A 20,766-nucleotide genomic window follows, 5' to 3' on the forward strand; every position below is an offset into this window, starting at 1 on the left:
CATAGAAGATATTATTTAAAATTTTAATTTTTAGAACACAATATAATTATGTAGATTTTTGTTAAGTAAAAAATTTATAAACCTACATTTTCAGTGAACAAGCTGTATTTTGTCTCATAAAAAATAAATTTAAATTTTTTTATAGAATTTTTTTATTTCTTCTTTATTTTTTTTATTTTTATAATTATTTGCCAATAATTAACTGATTGATTAACTGGTTATTTTTAAAATAAATAAACTGAAGCATTCACTCATAAAGAATTTTTACGTTATTTGCATTGTTATAATTCTTTTCAGTTTTTCTCTGAAGTAGATGATTTGCGATGTTAAATAAAATACCATTTACTTTGCTATTTTATTATTTCATTTCGACATATGAAGAACAAATAGATTTTAATTTAAATCCAAAATTTAAATTAAACAGACAGATATGTCATGGTACCCCAGCTATTGCCATGTTTTATTCTGACCGGTAGATCGACTCTTAGTGAAACAGCCGTTTCCATAGAATGCTTCACAATTGTAGCAACTGCTTCAACATTTGAATTGGTAACTTCTAGCATAAGTTCATCGTGAATTTGGAATATAATTTTCGCCAACGTTTGGGCATTATTCACTAAATTTAAAAAATCATAGTTTAGCATGCTGAAAAGAAGAATTCAAAATTTAAATCAGAAATAATTATACTTTGGCCATTTTTCTTTGTATAATCATCCAAAGCTAGATACACTTTTCTGAGAGCTATTTTAAAAATATCTGAAGCAGAACCTTGCACTGTGGTGTTGATAGCCTGACGCTCAGCGTGAAGTTTATCAGATGTTGCAGAGCTTCGAATAGCTGCAAAGTAGCGGACACGATTAGCCAAAGTAACACAAAATCCTCTGCTTCGGCATTTTTCCGTTGTTTCAATCAGCCATCTCGTTACGTCTGCAAAGCAAGAACAACAACATGCAAATGTGGCAAATAATAAGTAAAACAGCCTAATCCCTATGCAGTGCAACAAACCTGGAAACAGTTTTTTGAAATTATTATAGAATTGAATTGCTTGTTCTTCATCTGTTCCGAGTTCTGCTGCTAAACTTTTTGGGCACATTCCATAGATGAGTGCATAACATATCTGCAGGTTAAAATATACTATTATTTTTGAAATCTTGTTTACGTTAAAGTTAAAAGTTTTTGGAAACATTGGGCATTATATATGTGGGTGAGATTTTTAATGAGAATTAAAATTAAATTTGAGAAGTTTGCAAGTTATATTAATTCTGAAATTTAGCTTAAATCAAGCATTGCAGCAAAACCTGTTTGGCTCGATTACGCTGGATTTCATTTACTGCTGAACGATCAATGGAGTTCATTTTGGCTGCAATTTCTGTAAAAACGTCAATCTTTTCTTTTAGAATTTTGATCAGCTTTGAGTCATTTGAAAGATGAGCCAGAATTCGCAATTCAAGCTGAGAAAAGTCAGCTGATAGCAAAGTACATCCTTAAAGCAAAAAAAATTAGAAAAGCGTATCACTTATTTCTAAGCTTGCACAATATACAACTGATTTTGCTTATGTTCATATTATGATTTTTCAGTGCGAAATTTGATTAATTAATTAGGTAAAAAAATTTTAGTGATCTTACAGCAAATATAAAAAAGGTACGGAATGGTTGTTCGCATTTAAATTTTTTTGGAAACTGTTCATGCAGTTTCAGAATTATATACTTAAATGACAAATTTGTTAGAATGTTAAATGACAAATGTATGAACTAAAGTAGAACTTACAAATGACACAGTGTTACATTTGATGACAAAAGGCAATTTAAAAAATAGCAATAAAAATTTACCTTCAGAAGCCACAAAAATTTCTCTTATATGAAGAGTATTGTTTCCGTTTGGTATTTCCAAAAACTTTGGCACAATCTGAAGATTTGGTTCGTGCATAATTAAACGACCTGTAGCAGTATACCAATCGTATTTCCCTATTATTCGTTCTTGAGTTGAAAATACACAGTTGCAGTTTGTGCACAAATACCGATTTATCCTCAGAAGGGGATAAATGTAATTTGTCAAAGCTGCAGATAGCTGCCGAAATTCCAAAATTATACCCGGAAGTGGATGAAGTTGTGCTAAGTTTTCAAGAACGTGCTTAGCAGTAGAATATTGTTTAACTGATGTAAAACGCCGCCTTGATACTTTACTTTCATCTGGTGGCGGAAGCTGAAGTTCATAAAATAATACTTTGGAAACTTCTTTTGGTGAATTAAGTGAAAAACGATGACCAGCTTCTTTTGCAGCTTCTGCTTCTAGTTCGTTTAATTTGTTTTTTAAGCAAGTTGACATAGCCATGCATAAATCTACATTGAAACCAATTCCAGCTGATTCTATATTCCCTACAACATACTGAGCAGGAAGTTCAATATTCAAAAATGCATTCCAAAGATTCTTCTTCTTCAAGATTTCAAATATTTTCGGATATAATACATTAGTCGCAGCACTTTGAAAGCAACTAGTGCTACTGTTGGAAGAGTCATTGTTCCATGAAGATTGAAGAATGTTTAAATCATGAGGTGAATATTCAGTTAGGAGCGCTTTAACATCCCAATAAGAACCATCTGGATTCAGTATCCATGATGCAGTGGTCAAGCATAAACGATTTTGAAATTCAAATGCCTCATTTTTATAAAGTTCAAATAACAAAGGGATAACTTTTCTGAGATTATAAAATACAACTACTTTTGAGCTATCATTCGGTGTCAAAATCATTTTTAATAATTTAACTTTATCCTTTTCACCTGCTTCACATCCATCACCTACAAATTCAGACACTACTTGAAATCAAAATTATTACTGTTATCATTTTTAAACTTTAATAAATAATGTAAAATGAATTAAATATTCATCTAAAAAGCAGTGCAGTATTTTTCACAGATGTAAATTCAGGTAAATTTTATGCAATATTAATATTTTTAAATTTTCAATAAATTTTTAAAATTTTTAATGAAAAACAAGAAACATACTTTTGAATTCACCTGTAAGAACATACACATTTTGTAAATCCCAACATACAGCAACCGTGTAATTGGATATTTTTGTTGACTTTCTTGAATGAAGTTTAGAATGACAAGCAGTGCAATTTTCAATGTCTAAGGCATAAATCTGATGTAAATGTAATCAAAAATTTTGGGTATTTATTCATGCTTAATCTTAATTTTAAGTAAAATAATTATTCATATTTAATTAAAAACGCCTGAAAATTTCAGGCTGGTAACTGCTTCAAACAAAGTATTAAACTCTTGGCTATTGCGTGAGCATTGGGTTTTTTAAGTATGGAATAGAAATTCATTACTCAATTATGCATCATCAATATAGAGTTATTTAATAAGAATATACTTAGTACATTATAAAATAAATAAAAATTTTATTTACCTTTATCCAAAGCAATTGATATAGCGTACTGTTTTTGCTTTTTAATGGTCTCACAAAACATGATCATTGCTTCTTTTGACTTTTCCAAGTTAACAACTGCATATTCAGTTGCAGTTTGCTCTGGTAGATTTTCACTGGAATCCTGGATTTGTTGTTCGCTTTTTGAAACTGTAAAGCTTCTAAAATCGCTTTCAGCAAATATTTCTGCAGATTCAGTTGATGTGCTATCCACTTTAGTATCAAATGATGAATCAAAAATATCCACCAGCTGCTGTGTACTTAATCCTTGTAAAGCATCTTTAAATTCCTGATGACGCTCAGCTTCTGAAGTAGATAAATGTTTCATTGATAGTTGACAGTCAATATTAGGTCTTTCAGTAAGTGAAGTAAAGCTAGCGTTCAGAGCATTGCAAATTTCACGCTCTGAAGCTGTAGAAAGTTTTAATGGATCACTGTATGTATTTTTACCACTCGACTCATCTAAATTATTGGAACTTTTGAAAAAGACGTTATTTATGCTGCTATTAAAATGAGTAGCATCTAATTCTAAATTTGAATCTGAATGACATGCTTTATTGGATGAAAAACCTTCGTCAAACAGACAGTCCATTTTTTTCTGAATGGAAGTTTGTTGGTCCAAAATTTCAGTTTCTGGTGAAGCTATCGTGCATTCCCTACAAGAGGGATCACCTTCTTTACTGTATTGCAAACATTCATTTGCTCTGGACGAGGATCCTTCAATCAATTCAAATGAGGTATTAAACCAACTCAAAGATACTTCAAGATCTTGATGTAAATCGATTTCTTGAGCATTGTAAAAATTATCTGATTTATTTTCATTGCCAACAGAAGTGGTTTTAGTTAATTGCCTGTTATGATCAGTTGTTTGTTGTTCACTATTTTCTAAAAACTGATCAGCTGATAATTCACGGCAATGAGATCCATATTCACCAGCGCTGCAATTAAATTGGGAGGAAAGAGAAGAATTGAAAAATATTTCTTCACGATCTAAAAGGTGTTTCACATTTACATGCTAATTTTGTTATTAATATATGTCATTACGTTTTGAAAAATTTTTCCTTGAAGCTTCAGCACTGACGTCATTTTCCACTAGGCCCAAACCCTCAAACGTTTCTTCTAAATATTCTAACAGAGATGATCCATAGGAACATTCAACGTTGGTTCCACAACATTCAGCAAGACAATGCTGAAAAGATTCAGATTTCATTTCATTTGATTTATGAGCTGTTGTATTGTCAGGTTGATTTTCCGTCATCAGATTTTCCTGCATTAGAAAAGGTGAATCAAACCAAGATGCGGAAATTATTTCATCTATTTCAGTTGTTGGAGTTGAAGAAATCTTTGCAACTGCATTTTTCTGAAAAATTTCAACTGTGCCTTCTGTTAATTCAATTTCCTGATGCAAATCTGACTTTTCATCTGTTTTCCTGAAATTATCTTATTGATATACCTTGAACATATTTTTCATTGCTTTTAATTTATCATTGTATATTTTAATATACCTGTAAGAAGTAGACGGAAGATAATTTATAGAAGCAGACAGCTTTTGCTTGTCGTTTTCTGGATTGCTCAATTTGTCTTTTGATGAAAATGAATCTTCACGTTTGTTTTTGGCAAATGCTTCCATCAAATCATCATTTAAAGAAAAAGGAGAGCTGAACCATTGATCAAATATAACTTCGTCTACTAGTGAAATATTGTCTCCTGTTTTGCTGGGGTTTTCATCATTGCACGCTTCCAACGCGCTTTGTAATGAATTGTTCATGTTTTCACATTTTGATTTTTCTCCACTTTGGCGACATGTATTATCATTGTTGAGTATTTGTTCATCATCACTAGCAGCAGGAAACAGTAATTTGTTTGATGCAGAATCTTCAATATTGTTTCTGCTACCCAGAATTTTAGATCTTGAAAATGGTGACATTTCATTACCGTTAGACCAGTTTCTACTTTCTGCTTTTTCATCAAGATAAGCGCTACGCTCCAGAACTACTTGCAAACCACCTTCTATTTCGAATTTTTCCTCTTGAATAATAGACGTTGATATGGCGTTTGCATTCTGCTGACTTTGAAATGGAAACTCTTCAGGACTTTTATCAACACAAGCGTTTTTGTCACCAGTGTTTTTCATTTTTAAATTCCCTTCCAAAGATGCTGATTGAGATGTATGGAATTGCAACACTGCATCATCGTTTTCCCATTGCTTATGTGAGTCATCCTCTTCAAGCAAATCGACAAATATATTATTCTGCAATACTTTTGATCCTTTTTCATCAGATTGTATAAGGCATAAGCCAAATCCCCGCAAACGATCACTTAATAAACAGCGAGCCTGCTTACGAACAAACTCTGCTGCATCATACAAGCTTAACTCTGAATGCCCAGCTAACCAGGTGCTTTTTTCTCCACCATTGGAACTGCTGAAGAAAATTTAAAATATAAAGTTTTAAATCACTGAAACAGACCAAAGCAAATACTATAAAGACAGAAATTACCTTTCAAAAGGCACAGCTCTACTAAAAACTTTTGCTATTTCTCGAATTTTCATTTGAGCCAGTTTAGCAATGGTCGTAATTCCATCTTCATGAAAACGCCTAGCGCGCAGTCCATCAATTCCATCAATTTGTACAAGCTCAGTTAAGTCACGTTTCACACCAAAAGCTAACCTTTCAGAAAATCCACAAAGTAGAGTTTTGAAAGTAAACCACCCCAAACGATCACAGAATGCTACCACCATTCCTTAAAAATGAACATGATCTGTTAAAAGCAGCTCTAATGTTTATTGATGAGAAAACTGTTTATTGTTTACTGTATGGTTTAATTCAACGATGAAAATCTGAAGAATACAAAATATGAATTTTGAATTCTTAAAAGAAAGTACTATTACCAAAAATCAGCGCTGTCAAAAGCAGTGCTTGCTTCAATTATAGTTTCTTTAGCATTAAAAGTGTTATTTATTAAAAGTAAATGCTTTTTTAAAATAACACAAAAATGTATAATTACAAGTGTTGTGTGAATCATACCAATTCATCTGATATGTTTTCTTTTTTATAATTTTTGAATTTAAATGTCTACCTGCGTATGTTGCCGCTTGCTGTTGCAGTGATTGTAAAAATCCACGATTGAATCCATACTTTTTAGATACAACCATAATTGGTTTCTCTTCTACTAATTCATATAAAGCAAGTGCCACAAAATATCGCAGATAAATCTAAATTTATCAATTATGAAAAATAGAATAAATTTTTAAAGGATCTTTTACTTATAAAAATAAAATGCATTCAAAACGAAAGCGTAAAATTTAAATCTAAGTACACAACATATCTAAGTATTATAGTTCTATTTCAAAAGTACACAATTAAATTTACAAATCATCAAAACTTGCTAGTTAAATATGTACCTGAAGCTTCTCATGATCATTATGTTTTACATTTCCAAGTGTTGCAGAAGCTGCTTTGTTTACAAGATATCTTTCCTGAATTCCTATCATCTCACCGACTCGCCTTTGTCCAGATTCAAGATTTCTCCAAATATCATAATACTGCGTCCAAGATATGCCATGTTTAACTTGTTCAATTAAAAATATCGGCGTTACCTGAAGCATGAATGCATGAAATCAGCAATGAATATGTTTCACATAATGTTTTGACATTTACTAAATATACAAGATGTAAGTCTGTTTCCAATACCAATGCGCTTTTTGCTTTTTTTAAATCTTTGTAAACATACAATGCTTCATCTGGCGACATAGATGAACCAACTGTAGCACATCCAAGTTGGGTAGGCAATATATTATCTTCTGTGGATGTAGATTTTCAAGAAACAATAATAAATATTAAAGTGGTAAAAGGTATGCTGAGAATGACTAAGGCCTAATGTTAAAATTTAATTCATTCTGTAGATCTGATATGATTTTATTATATTTTGATGGCAAGTTTTAATATTCCTGATTTATAATATGCAGTTTGATTTCAGTTATAAATATTAAAATGATTTGCAAATCATTAAAAAATTATGTAGGAGATAAATTAATAAATACCTGTAACAGAAATGAAATCGTTTTCTTGAAGATATTGCAAGCACGATTCCACTAAGTCAGAATTTTTATGTAGCTCTTCACTAGCAGCAACAGCTTCTTGCCTTGCATAGGATAAGGTACAATGCAAAAAGAATAAAATTTCTGCTTTATTCTTAACAATTCCATTTGTAATTATCTATTAAAAACGTTCTGTGTGGCTTTAAAACCGACGTGATGTAATGTACCGAAATGTAAATATTACTTCTAAAAGTGTTCGAATCAATCCCCAGCTGCTGGATTTTTCAGCAGTTACTGAAAGCGTTGAGTTGTTTTCAAGCATATCGGCATTTGCTATTAGCTCATAAGCTCTTTTCAATTCATTTGATTTGCATATCAAAATACTTTCACCTAAAAACAAAACTTTAAAATAGTAAATAATGAAAACATTTCCTTCGATAAATCTAGCCATTCAGAATAAAATACATAACATAACTTTTTGCAGTCATGAAGTAAAAAAGTACTAGTAATTTACGGAAGTGCCTAGATGAAAACTTTTGCAAAAAATTAAAATATTAAAATATTTTTTCTATGTAATTCTTTTAATGAAGATGTTTTGTATTTTGGAATTTTTTTATGAAACACTTGTTCAAATTTTTGATTTAACTGTATATTCATTTTTAAGATTAGAAGAAATTTCAACAATTGCATTGCATGAAAACATAAGAATGTATGTTAATTAAAAAATAATGAATAAAGGTGCTTTTTCGACTCAAAGACATTTTCAACATTGTGTGATAGTTGATAACGTAGTGTTCTCATGATTTCTGCATTGTCCGTTTGGTGACAAGGACAGATATTCACTTAATAATAGAACATGCAAAAATATGAACCTGAAAGCAAAGGGTCTGTTAAAATTGTCTGAGTAAGCAAAAATGACTCGATTTTCCGTAAACTATCCCTGACAAAAGTGTCCTTGCTGATTTCTTGGGAAAAATGAAGAAGACCTTCAGATTACAAGCAACAGCGTTTTGTTACTCATATTGCATAGACATGAGAACGAAGAAAGCAGCAGTATGTGCCACCTTCTATCAGTGGTCAGTCACCAGACAATTAGCTATCATTGTTATCGGTGATTCTCAAAAGCTGCTTACATCGGAAATTTGTCAACATTCTATCGACAAAAGAAGACAAACAAGCGCAACGGTGACGTGTGACCAATTCAAAAGGCGAATTGGAACGCTGGTTCAAAAAGTGCCACTTTTTCACATGCTATATTTCTGTCTGTTCACACCTTTTCTGAACTATTGTTATGCCACGGTTGTCAGTATTCATTGTTAGCAGCACATTATGATGACCTCTCGAAAATGGTCGACAACATTGACTGCAAAACTTATTAGCCTTAGGAAAACAGCTTTAGAACTTCCAATTAGCTTCAACAACAAATGATGAAAATTTGTCAACAAAGAGGCAAACCTTATTGAGGAAAATTGATGAATAAAATTTAAATGAAAATAACTCATTTACACGTATCTACAAAAATGCAGATTATAACCGCTTTTCTGCAGTATAAATTTTAATCAATGACACTGAGGAATAATATCTGTTAAATAATGAATTATATGTACACTGATTTACCAATTGGAAATTAATTATTATGTCATAAACGGCAGTTGATATTTTGAAAACAATAGTTGTACAGTCTAGTGATAATAAAGTTGCACAACCTTTTAATAAAACTGACAATGAACTGGCATAAATTACATTTAGGCCATGTCCACAATATGTCAGGTAGTACTATAAATGTAAATTTTAGGTTTTTCATTTTATATAGTCAATAGTGAAAATCAATAAATAAACATAAAGCTAAAGATAGCATTAATAATTTATTATGTAGAACAAAGAGTAGAACATCTTATAAAGGATTGCATAATTTACAAAAAGAATTTTACAAATGCTTTAAAAAAATTCAGTCTCTAAAGTTATACTAATATTAATTCAAAAGTGCAATAAACAAGTATACATGTTCATGAAATGACTAGTAACTTTTGCTGAACTGTCATTGAATAATATTTTTTCTTATTTCACTTGCTAACATCCAAATGAGTAACTTTATTCGAAACAGTTACTATAAAATTCTGTTAGATAAAAAAATATTCAAAAGTTTTGAATAACAGTACTGTATGATGTAATGCAATGGAGAAAAAACAATACAAACAATGAACTCATTTCATTTCCTGGTTAGAATACAAATAAGTTTAATATAAAGTGCTGTCAAATGATTTTGTTTACATTTGAAAATCAAATATGAAATAAGTCAAAAATTTGTTGATCACTCTTTTATAAAACAGTTTGTACTGTTAAATACGAAATAAAATATAAATAACTGCCTGGAAGATAAAAAGCCGACTGAAGAGCATATTTATTTAAACTAAATTTTTGAATGTACTAAATTAAATTGAAGATGTAATATGAAAGTAATTTTTATTTTTTATTTGAAATAATTTCCGGTTGAGCAAGTTCTGTCGACTGAAAACAATAACACAACAACAACAACGGGAACAATGCTTATAGCATAAGGCGTTACGTTTAAAATGACGTGACCTGAACTATCTTGACTAAATGTTTTAATGGAATCTATTGTACTTTAAACACGAAGAAGAATTGGTCAAGCAGCGATTACAATCTAAAGCCATGTGGGCAATAATATTAGTGAGGCGCCAGTTGGGAGCATAAAAAAGTAAAACAGACAATGTGCTTCTGTTTTCAAAATGGCGTATGGTGACCTGGCGCCTGAAAGTGCGGAACAATTCTCACCAGGTAAACCTTCAACTACACAATCCCCTTGATGGATAATGATTCAATCATAGTCAACAGTGATTAAGACAATTTCAGCCAATAATATAAACCTTTAGTATTCAATTAATCCATGTTTCGACCCAAATAACAACACAGTGCAACGGAGAGGCCTATTAACGTCAGTCAAAGAACAAACGTCAGTTCATTCATAGGTGAGGATAATTGTCTGAAGACACTCTGGATTAATTGAACAAGATCAGGAGTGGCAAATTTTTTGTCTGGACCACCACATGCGCCCTCATCGGCGCCTGAAAGGTCACTCAAACTGAGTATAAAGAATATATAACTACAAAATGACCATCAGTAATGTTTCCATTCACTGGTCAACTTGAAATATGATCTTCATTGTAGTCATCGCGCAATCAGATAAAATCTGCATGTTAAGGCGGAGTCATGTCATCGACATCACCCAATCAAAATTCACCTAACCGTCAATCATTCGTCAATTAAAATTGCCGAACGTACAGTAATGGAATTGTCAGCAGGACAAATTAGACTTTCCAAATACGGATCATCCATTCGTTGATATTGAAGCCAAACGAACCTGTCAACTTTTAAAACATCCAAACTGCAACACTGGCTACTGGTAAAATGCCTTTCGCTATAAACGATCTACTGGGCTTTGGATCAGTGCCACTGCAAGCTTCAGTAAATCCAATTGAACAGGCAACATACACCAAAAGCGTAATGTACTCGCCAGTGTTTCAACCCGGCTCCATCCAAACAGTTGAAACTCCATGTTCTTTTGAATGTTCACCTAGTTACCAGCAGCATCCAACCACAAATTACTGTCAAAATAACATTAATCAACAAGCAGTGCTTATGCCTGTGCAAGGAAATCTTATAGCAGCCGACACCTTTAATGCCACGATGATTGGTCTAAGTCAACCACTAAACCCTGGAATTTCTTATGAATTGAATTCAGGTAAAATGAACATATTTCTCTTTTATGATTTAAATACGCTTTGCCTTAGAAAATTGGTAATGAAATTAAAGCACTGTATAAATGTTAAAATTATGCATGAAAGTTATGCTACTATTTGTAAATGAAAAGAGCTTCTTTCTCAACAGTAAACAAAGATTGGTTCTTCTCACTTGGCTCTTTTCCGTTTCATTGACAACCCTGAATGTGTCAAATACGCTGCCATAGTGTAGAAAAGTGTGTGAAGATGCCAATTGAGTAGTCGAGTAGTATAATGAGCACGCTTGCAATGTTAGATTTGCTTAAATCAAGTGGGGATTAAAACCACTTCAGCGTAATTAGATTAGTCGAGCGGTTTCAAGAATCCTGCCTAATTTCGACGTCGTCGCATCACGCGGTCACCAGTCCAAATTCGATCAACGAGACCGCTGGGGAAATCATCGACCTCCAATTGGCTCATGCATCTTGCCTATTATGCACGGAGGTCAGCGGAACCGTTCCTTCCAAACTATATCAGAAATGAATATTAAAAAATTGACTCTCTTTTCAATTGAAAATGCATTTCAAGCCTTTGCATATAAACCGTGTGAGGCAAAGCCCTAAGTGTACTTTTTAAATAATTTATAATAATGCCTTATTCCAGCTTGGAAGTCACAACAAGAAAGCTTCAGCGAAGGATGTAAAGTCAATGCAAATCAACAGACATTCAACTTACAAAGCAGCAGCAGTGTATACTCCAACACAGAAGTGGCAAGAGATGTGAAAGAAGATAAAATTGGCACTGTAGAAAAACGAAGAAAGAAACGTCGACACAGGTTAAATATGAAAAATACTATTATAAGTAATAATTCACCTTTAGTTTCAGAACAATATTCACACAGAATCAACTTGATGAATTGGAAAGAACTTTTCAAGATGCGCATTATCCAGATTTATGTGCAAGAGAAATGCTTTCTATGAAAACAGATTTACCTGAAGATCGAATACAAGTTATTAAAAATAATCTGAATAAACTGCCTCTTTATTATATGAACAAGTGACTAATAACTATTATTTATTAAGGTGTGGTTTCAAAATAGGCGTGCTAAATGGCGAAAAACAGAAAAATGTTGGGGGAAAAGTACAATCATGGCAGAGTACGGCTTATATGGTGCAATGGTACGTCATTCCATACCACTACCAGAAACTATTTTATCATCAGCAGAAGGGGAAGCGCCAGCAGATTCGTGCGCACCATGGTTACTTGGTATTTGACAGCTATAACTGAAAGTGTAATTTTAAAAATAATAATTATTTTCTATGACAGGAATGCACAAAAAAGCCCAAGATGAAAGTCAACAGTGATGAGAGAAAAAATAGGAAACTTGAGACAGTAATCATGAGAAAAGTTCTGTTCAACTATACCTACTTTATGCAATGTAAAGCGTTCTAGAATTAAAATTAGATTAAATGCTTCATGAAGTGCATAAAATTAGTTCTTTTGAAGTTTATTTAACAAAAATCTGTGAAACGCAAAGCTCAGAAGTATAATGACCATATTTTTTTGTAAAGTAACTCATAAAGGTATGCTTTCATTTTTCCAGTTTGATCATAACTTTTTGCAAAGCGCATTGAAATATTTGATTTTCAAATCAAATTATGAAGCAAACTGCGTTTATTTTTATTGTCCTTTATTTTTTGAGTATTGTTATTATCCTTTATTTTTGATATTCTAAATCATTCTGTTTTTGATAATAATGATAATGAATATAAAAAACTTTCATTTGAAAATTCTGTTAAATGACGTGTAATTATGAAAGTAATATGAAAGAATATTCTCATTAAAAAAATTTTGATTGTTTTTTATTTCCATTTTTTAAAGTATTTCGAACATTAAACTAATTAATTAGATACGTATGGTTTCATTATTTGTTTAGCATCAAATTAAAAATAAGCTTAAGTTACTATTTTACAGATCTGATTCTGCTAAGCAGTAACTATGCCATATCTATTTTATTAAGTTATTAAAGCATACAAATTATGACTATTGCTTCCTAACTGTACGAAATTTATGCTTACAAAAGAGTCAACACAAATAAGTAAAAAATTCTAATATGCCTGTAATTGAAAGTAAAAGGAAATTATATTTTTGATTTTTTAACTACATTCCAATATTTGCAATATAAGTAATATTTAATAAAGTAGACTCCTATTATGATAAAGATCATGATGATAAGTAACTATTCATAAATGGATGAAAAGAATAGAATAAAATTTTATTGCATTGTTAAATGGCATGATAAAAATGCTCGTATGATTGATTTTTCCTTCATTAAAATAATCTATTCTAAAAATAATCATTACACATGATTTTCTACCAAAAACAATCTACGCATTCTCAGGAAGAAAGATGCTTCATGCCATTTATATTCTATTTTCTTATGTAAAGCTTTGAAATTCAAAACAGATATGCATAAATAGAAAATTTTTTTAATTGTGCTGTTAAATGTGTTGCTGAAAGTATTTTCGTATTAAAAGAAAAAAAGTTTTCAAAGTAAAGTGCACATTAATTAAGAATAAAGAAAAAGCAACAAGGATTAGAACAATCATAAAAATTGGGTGCAATTTTTATAATTAGCTAAAATTTGTTTTCAATTTTGTAAATGATAAGAGAAAGCTTGACCAGCTAACTTGTCAAGGTCGAAAGTGCCGGAGATCAAACACTAGCTGATCCAATCGTTGAAGAGCAATTTTTCATCGAAGAAGCATAGCAAATTAGGGTGAACGCCGATGACCGCCAACGATTCCTTAATGCAGTGCAGATGACAAGCCGAGTGCTATTGGGGTTCGATTTTGCTTAAATCGCAAAAAGCCGTAGCCGCCAAATGCAATCATCAGTCAACATGCACTTCAGCGAACTGTAACCTGATCTTCTTGACCGCAACTTCTCTTAATACATGTCAAACGGGAAAAGGATATGCTTTGTAAAGCACTTGAACAAAGAAGATTACATCTTCACCGCTTTTCAAAGCAAGTATACTCCCCCCCCTGTGGTGGCTATCGAACGAAATCAAACTCAACATCAGTCATGCACAACTTACAGTATGACAAACAACACAACAAATGTTAACAGTTATTGAATTTCTAAGCACAAATGCATTCTCATTTTCTTGCTAATAAATAAAACAGTCACATCAGTGAAACGAGCATTCATCCTTTATCAATATAATTAAAATGTTGTTAAATAATCAATTCAAATTGAAATAAATGCTTTTTTCAGACGCGATAATTAATTTTTCAATGCAACAATTAATAATTATAAATTTCTCATCAATTTAAAATAAACTTCAATATGTCATTGAATTTAAAAAATTCAACTGATCAAACATGAATATAACGAATTTCTGAAATTTAAAGCATGCAACATACAGTTCATGCAATGCCTTGCTTTATAAAAACAGTTCCAAATTCATAAAAATTTTTCCGTATTTTAATATTATTTCAATTTTATTATAGATTCAGCGTACAAGAAAAACATGAATGTCCACCAGAAATGTTTTGCAAAATTCTAAATGCATGCAATTTTAATTCTTATTTTATATTTGAAAAACAAAAATACGTAATATTCATTATAAAAGAGTAAAAATTGATTTTATATTTGCATAATATGCATATAACTGTTTATAAATGGAGTGACATCTTTGTAACTTTCACATCACTCTAATGTAATTAACATTTTTAATTTAAAAAAAATTATTCCAAAAAATTACACCTAACTGTTGCAAGAAAGTTTTACTTTAAAATAACAATTTGTTTATAAACATCTTTGCTGAAGCTTCAAATAATCTGATGCTACAGCAAAGTATTTCATTGAATCGAGCATTATTTTCATACATTTCCTTGAAAATTTTGTGTGGTACTTATAATTATCAAGATTAATTTTGAAAAATACTCTTTAAATCTTTAACAGAAATACAATATCAAAATGCACATCAGCTATTTATGACAAATATCTTTTCATAAATATTTTTTGTATCATTCATATTGATAAATTTTTATTCTAAATAATTTCTAATCAACCCATATTTCCGTAACTTCTGAATATATAAAATTATGCGATATTTGCATACACATTATTCAGAAATGAGTGCAAAAAAGTCCAAGTATGTTTAGTTTAAGAAGTGATAATAACATAAAGTGCTTTATCAGCGCTAAATAAAATTTATTTCCATTTTTTAACACTATAATCAGCCGAAAGCATGCATTTTTATTTATTCCAAAATTATTATCAATTCTGAGGAATCTTACTGATTGTGCATAAGCAAAAGTAAGTTAAAATAAGTAGTAAATAAATAAATAAACAATAATCTGATAAAGTTATTAATGGATTTTCAGCATGTAAATGATAATAGTTTTATAAGTAGTAAAATTTCAACATCAAGTGTGCACCACTTAAACAAATGAAGCTAAAAAGTCGAAAATAATCAATAAAACGATCCTTAAATAACATGCACAATTTAGCTAAGTTAAAATAAGTGAGATATTGCTCTTTATTATGTAAATCATAATAAGAGAAAAGAAAAGTTAATTTAGAGGTGGATTAAATATATCTACTCTATTATGTTTAAAATTCTGAAAACTTGTCAAAAATAGTGCGCATGTTCTTTTTCAATTTATTTATATTTGAAATGCACATCAGATGCTTTTCCAGCAAAATGCAGCCCTTCTTAAAATGCAAACAATAAAATATTTGTTATAATAAGTTTATCGCCTTTATGCTCCTAAAACAGAACTGGAGTCCTTTTTGGCAGGTGGCAACAGTTGGTCACTTTGCTGAATAATCTACTTGACCCATAACAAGCTCAAGATAATGCATTCTCAATAATGCTTAAGATAGTAATTACAAAGTGAATTAAGTGTCCATTCTGTATATCAGCCATACGGCCTAGATGGACGCATTAAGAATAGCCAAGTTCGATTTCCCAAGTACTTTAATCATACAGTTAAACTGGACAACTGCTCAATCCTATCTGCCATCATAAATTTTATGAATATTCCAAGCCAGATATTTGAAAACGGATTACTGTAATGAACAGTAACTAATTTTCAGAAACCTTATAACATGAAAATAAGTAAACAGTAATGTTTCATACCGTAGTCAGTAAAATAAATCTCTTTCAAAACAACACGCAGGCACATACCTTAATTATTAAATGTTTATATTAATGAAATTATATAATGTAAATGAATAAAAATAATATTTAAATAAAAAATTTTCGCAGCCATTTAATAAAGCTTTAATAAAATATGGATATCTCTTGAAATAAAAAAACATTTTAATACTTTTATGTAGGTCCATGAAAAATCTACCTTTTCAAATTAATTTAATTTAATGTTTCAGAAGATTACAAACGAGTTGTGGTCTATAACTGCTCAAAATCAAATAATAAGAGTATCTTTTCACGAAAAATATAAATAATTTGTAAAAATAATTTTCAGGTAGAATGCAACTAATAAAAATGTAAAAAATGTGCTAATATAATCTTACATACTTAAATATTTGATAATATATAATCATGTACACTACTTTACATAATCAGTAAGTGCATAAAATTATAATTATCTGTAAAGGTAAGTATTATTTAAATAAATATTATTTTATGACATGCTTTTGATTAAACCTTTTATAAGAAATACATATATCGTAACACTAACCTTCAGAGTCCATTCCTTTGCGACCAGCTCTGCCAATCATTTGCTTGTAAGTGCAGGAATTAAGACACAATGCAGGATTTGGACCGTTTGGATTGCCCCATAATGATCGAATAATAACTCTTTTAGCTGGCAAATTAACACCTGAACTGAGTGTTGTTGTAGCTACCAAAACTTTAATTAACCCATTTCGAAATCCAGATTCGAGTTTTTCACGTTCCTCCATTGTTAGTCCTACAAAAAGAACATATGTATATTCATATTTAAATTCACAGGTATATTTGTTTTCTATATAAAACGCTGCACTTAAACAAATATACAACATTTCTACGCTATGCTTCGTTTTGCATATTAGCATACCAGCGTGATGAAAAGCAACGGCTACTGGTAATGTTTTCTTCAAAACAGAATCAACATTTCCTGTTGCTTTAGCGAAATCAGCAATATATTTTGCTTGTTTATCAGGATGAATAAATTTTTTAAGCTGAATGCTAAGCCAACCTAAAAATAGGAAAAACTAGTAAAAATTCAAACAAAATATTTGGGCGCTGTTGAAGAATTCAGCATGACTTCTACAGATGCTATAAATGTAATTTAGTATCCGCAAATGTGAATGCAACAAATAGTACAATTAATCGCCATTTAAAAATAAATCTCAGTAATTAATGAAGTTAATTAAAATAAATAAATAAAATAAAGTGAAAATATATTTAAATATGAAATTCAAGTGTGAATTAAGTAAATAATAAATAAAAGCATATTTTTATTGTAATTCAACATTTTTCTTCATCTTATGTGATCAAAAAATATCATTATATATGTATATTTAATCTTAATTATTTCTTCTTAAAAATATGAAAGTTGAAAATTTCAAATAATTCTGAAATCAGACAGAATCAATAATGAAAGAAAATTGAATGCTTCGTTGCAAATACCGTCTTGAATAAACAGCTCTTTGAACGCATCGGCAATAAGAGAAGCGAGTCGTTCACACCAAACTTTTGTAGAACAAAATATCAAAACACCTGAATCTTGCACAACGGTCTCTAAGCAAAGACTAAATAGCCATTACTCAAAATTTAAATATTTTCTTAAATAGCATCCAGCAATAATCGCAAATTACAAAATAATAAATTACCCAATAACGTTGTCATTGTCTTTGTTCAAAATGAAATTTCCAGGAAGTTTTCTTAACATCTGCCCATCTTTAGTAAAAAATTGTCCACAATGAAAAATGTATTCCGTAAGCGGGACGGGTCTGTGGTAAGTTCGAAAAGCTTTCGCTCCAAGCCATTGGGCACAAGTCTCTAAATTCGGTAATGTTGCGCTCATTGCTATTAGTTGTATTCGATCTGATTTGAATTCTGATTGACTAAAATGCTTATTTTTAATTTTCATTAATTTATCTCATATTTCAATTGTGCATATGTGTGTATTATTACAGTTTTTGATTAAAATGAATTAATTTCGTCAATAAAAGTTCCAAAATTTTTCCTCGATAATTTTCATTGACAATATGCAATTCGTCGACCACGACGCAGCCCAAACAATTCACATTCTCCTCTTCTACTAATCGATTGATTAGTCCATTTGCTTTTTCAATCGTGCACACAGCAACATCCCATGAATGAAAACCACCAGAGGGATTCAAAGTGCCCATATACCCTTGGACTTGTACACCAACATTTCGAAATACACTCTAGAATAATTTTCTTACATTAATATACATTTATCAATGATAATGTTAAAATTTCTAAAATTTTATTGAAATTTTAAATAAAAAATGCATCATTAATTATTATTTGTAATTGGTTAAAATGATGCAGATATAATGTAAATAATAAAAGCACAAAAATGCATTCATACGTTTAAATATAGCATTTTTTCTCGAGCTACAGAAACAAAGGGCAAAATAAATAGGGCGCGACGTCTTGTTTGAAGGACACGTTTCAGCAATAAAATTTCTGCAACTAAGGTTTTTCCAGCACTTGTTGGTGCTGAGTAGACAAGATTTGCTCCTTCAGATAAAACACCTGGCAAAGTTAAACATTGATACTGCCATGCAAACAGCTTAACAATGCCCATTTGATTGTAACAGGTAACCACATCTTCAGGAATATCTAAATCTTTCAACTCCACTAATGCTAAATCATAGTAAAAATTATGAAGTAATAATGAATGCTCTGTTATTCATAGAAAAAGCAAACTACCTACCCTGATCTTCACTATTCATTTTGAAGCAGTTTTCTAAAAAATACATATTTATTACGTAAAAATTTGCTAGAATCTTCTGATACGAGCAGAATAGGTAAACATATGCAAGCAGTGCATTATGAGTTTTACAAGATGTGCAACTTTATAATTTTACAACGTTTATCATTCAAAAAGGTTATTTTAATAACATTATATGATTACATCGTTGCATTGTGCTTGGCTTTTTTCCAGTTAGATTGGGCTATATAAGCTTTTCATGCCATAATAATTAATGCATAATCTGTAACGATGTTATCTTTAGAAAACTATTCAGATAACATTTCTAGATACTTTACAAAAGAATAAAGTGCTAAGAATATTTAAGTGAAATAAAATAAAAAAATTCATAAAATTCATAAATTCATAAAATAAAGAAAGTTAATTTTATAAAAGAATTTTTTGCAATTTTTGTATTATAAATATTAATCTACAAAATAAATTCATTACTAAAAAAACTGATGACAGATTTGTAAAAGTTGCAGACTGTATATAAAACCCTTCATAATAATTCCAGTATGAAGCAGGCATTACTAATGCATACAATCTATCATTATAAGTAAGCGCAACATGTTTAAAGCAGTAAACAAAACTAAATCGCAAGAAACTGAAAAGTGAAAATACTATTAAGCATTACAAAATAAAATATCATAAAATATCTTACAGTGCAGTACAAAAGAGAAATAAACTTGCATTGATGAATGCTTTAGCTGTTATAAAAGCTTTCACAAAATCCAATACTGATAGTCTGCTGATGTGCTCTGAGAATTATCAAAGCCAAAACTGACTCACTATAATAAATATTGGCTTATTGTTTAAAAGTAAACTTTGTGTAACCCAGTTTAAACTAATAGTGGAACTGTAAAATAAATTTTAGTGAAATGCAAGATTAATGTAATGTCATTTTCAAAATTTTGATAGTTCATATTTATTGTTCAAATCAAGAGAATTTTAAAGTTTTAACATAGCAATTAAGTAAGAGATGCTTCTAAAAAACTTCAAGTTTTTAACTGCATTAATTGCAAATAGGCTTAGTGACTTTAATTGTAACAGAATTTTGCTATTATTTGTCATAATTAGTGCCATAATATACATGATAATTGTTTATCTTCAAAATTTTATTAAAAGTGCTTTGACTATCAAAGATACTTAAATCTGCTTTCTCAGAGCAAAATACTTTTCCTTATTTTATGTTTCAGAAGAATTTTTTAATGTGTAAGTCATTTGTAGATGATTGACTACTAATTAGTGAAGCGTGTTACCAAAAGGCATCCAAAATTAAATGTTTAAAAATTTCATTATGATCATAAAACACTTGTGGCAATTATTTAAAAGATTGCAACGATTAACAAGTAGATGTCTTATGAAGGAAATGCTAAGCCACCACAATGACATATCTTATGCGTATCACTAAGCTTTGTCATGAGTTCCTTTATTATTGCTTTTATATTAATCACTTTTAGTAGTTTTTAACATCCTACTGCTCACATTATGTAAATATAATTTTTCAATGGAGGTAAGTAATAAATATCATTATCACTGTGCTAACAATAAAAAATAAAACAAAGTTTACTTAAAAGATATAGTTGTCGTTTC

General features: G+C 30.3%; 4 protein-coding genes across 4 annotated transcripts; 2 read left to right on the forward strand and 2 right to left on the reverse strand.

Moving 5' to 3' along the window:
• Positions 1 to 416: 416 nt before the first annotated feature.
• Positions 417 to 8,270, reverse strand: Tsp_01484 (DNA polymerase I domain protein). Its single transcript, XM_003377244.1, has 18 exons — positions 8,258 to 8,270; positions 7,714 to 7,859; positions 7,473 to 7,623; positions 7,099 to 7,232; positions 6,834 to 7,028; positions 6,509 to 6,644; positions 5,929 to 6,172; positions 4,936 to 5,853; positions 4,543 to 4,860; positions 4,001 to 4,368; positions 3,413 to 3,892; positions 3,232 to 3,254; positions 3,004 to 3,142; positions 1,831 to 2,814; positions 1,299 to 1,483; positions 1,006 to 1,117; positions 688 to 927; positions 417 to 616 (listed from the first exon to the last, which is right to left on the reverse strand). Exons 1-18 carry the CDS (start codon positions 8,268 to 8,270, stop codon positions 417 to 419), a joined length of 4,986 nt encoding a protein of 1,661 aa, XP_003377292.1.
• Positions 8,271 to 8,444: 174 nt separating this feature from the next.
• Positions 8,445 to 8,789, forward strand: Tsp_01483 (conserved hypothetical protein). Its single transcript, XM_003377245.1, has one exon. The coding sequence runs from the start codon at positions 8,445 to 8,447 to the stop codon at positions 8,787 to 8,789; it is 345 nt and encodes a 114-aa protein (XP_003377293.1).
• A 2,109-nt stretch (positions 8,790 to 10,898) lies between these two features.
• Positions 10,899 to 13,448, forward strand: Tsp_01482 (homeobox protein ceh-10). Its single transcript, XM_003377246.1, has 7 exons — positions 10,899 to 11,232; positions 11,582 to 11,725; positions 11,873 to 12,044; positions 12,095 to 12,218; positions 12,292 to 12,475; positions 13,184 to 13,228; positions 13,411 to 13,448. The coding sequence occupies exons 1-7, from the start codon at positions 10,899 to 10,901 to the stop codon at positions 13,446 to 13,448; spliced, it is 1,041 nt and encodes a 346-aa protein (XP_003377294.1).
• Positions 13,449 to 15,283: 1,835 nt separating this feature from the next.
• Positions 15,284 to 20,442, reverse strand: Tsp_01481 (putative DEAD/DEAH box helicase). Its single transcript, XM_003377247.1, has 13 exons — positions 20,433 to 20,442; positions 19,860 to 19,931; positions 19,135 to 19,167; positions 18,787 to 19,064; positions 18,363 to 18,619; positions 18,059 to 18,292; positions 17,856 to 17,977; positions 17,281 to 17,421; positions 16,924 to 17,154; positions 16,362 to 16,409; positions 16,055 to 16,095; positions 15,849 to 15,934; positions 15,284 to 15,305 (listed from the first exon to the last, which is right to left on the reverse strand). Exons 1-13 carry the CDS (start codon positions 20,440 to 20,442, stop codon positions 15,284 to 15,286), a joined length of 1,575 nt encoding a protein of 524 aa, XP_003377295.1.
• Between the last annotated feature and the right edge of the window lie 324 nt (positions 20,443 to 20,766).

The sequence above is a fragment of the Trichinella spiralis genome (genome assembly GCF_000181795.1).
Source record: "Trichinella spiralis strain ISS 195 chromosome Unknown Scfld4, whole genome shotgun sequence".
NCBI lineage: Eukaryota > Metazoa > Nematoda > Enoplea > Trichinellida > Trichinellidae > Trichinella > Trichinella spiralis.

Bases quoted from the DNA above. Each gene is read 5' to 3' on its own strand.
- Tsp_01484 (XM_003377244.1), bottom strand. The intron at 7,233-7,472 runs GTATTTATTAAT...CTACATCCACAG, and splicing joins CGATTTCATTTCTGTTACAG to AAGATAATATATTGCCTACC. The intron at 928-1,005 runs GTTTGTTGCACT...CTTGCTTTGCAG, and splicing joins TTTCAAAAAACTGTTTCCAG to ACGTAACGAGATGGCTGATT.
- Tsp_01483 (XM_003377245.1), top strand. From the start codon at position 8,445: ATGAAGAAGACCTTCAGATTACAAGCAACAGCGTTTTGTTACTCATAT.
- Tsp_01482 (XM_003377246.1), top strand. From the start codon at position 10,899: ATGCCTTTCGCTATAAACGATCTACTGGGCTTTGGATCAGTGCCACTG. The intron at 12,045-12,094 runs GTTAAATATGAA...CTTTAGTTTCAG, and splicing joins AGAAAGAAACGTCGACACAG to AACAATATTCACACAGAATC. The intron at 12,476-13,183 runs GTATTTGACAGC...ACTATTTTACAG, and splicing joins GTGCGCACCATGGTTACTTG to ATCTGATTCTGCTAAGCAGT.
- Tsp_01481 (XM_003377247.1), bottom strand. The intron at 19,065-19,134 runs GTAGGTAGTTTG...ACTATGATTTAG, and splicing joins AATGAATAGTGAAGATCAGG to CATTAGTGGAGTTGAAAGAT. The intron at 18,293-18,362 runs GTAATAATACAC...TAAGCATTTTAG, and splicing joins ATTCATTTTAATCAAAAACT to TCAATCAGAATTCAAATCAG.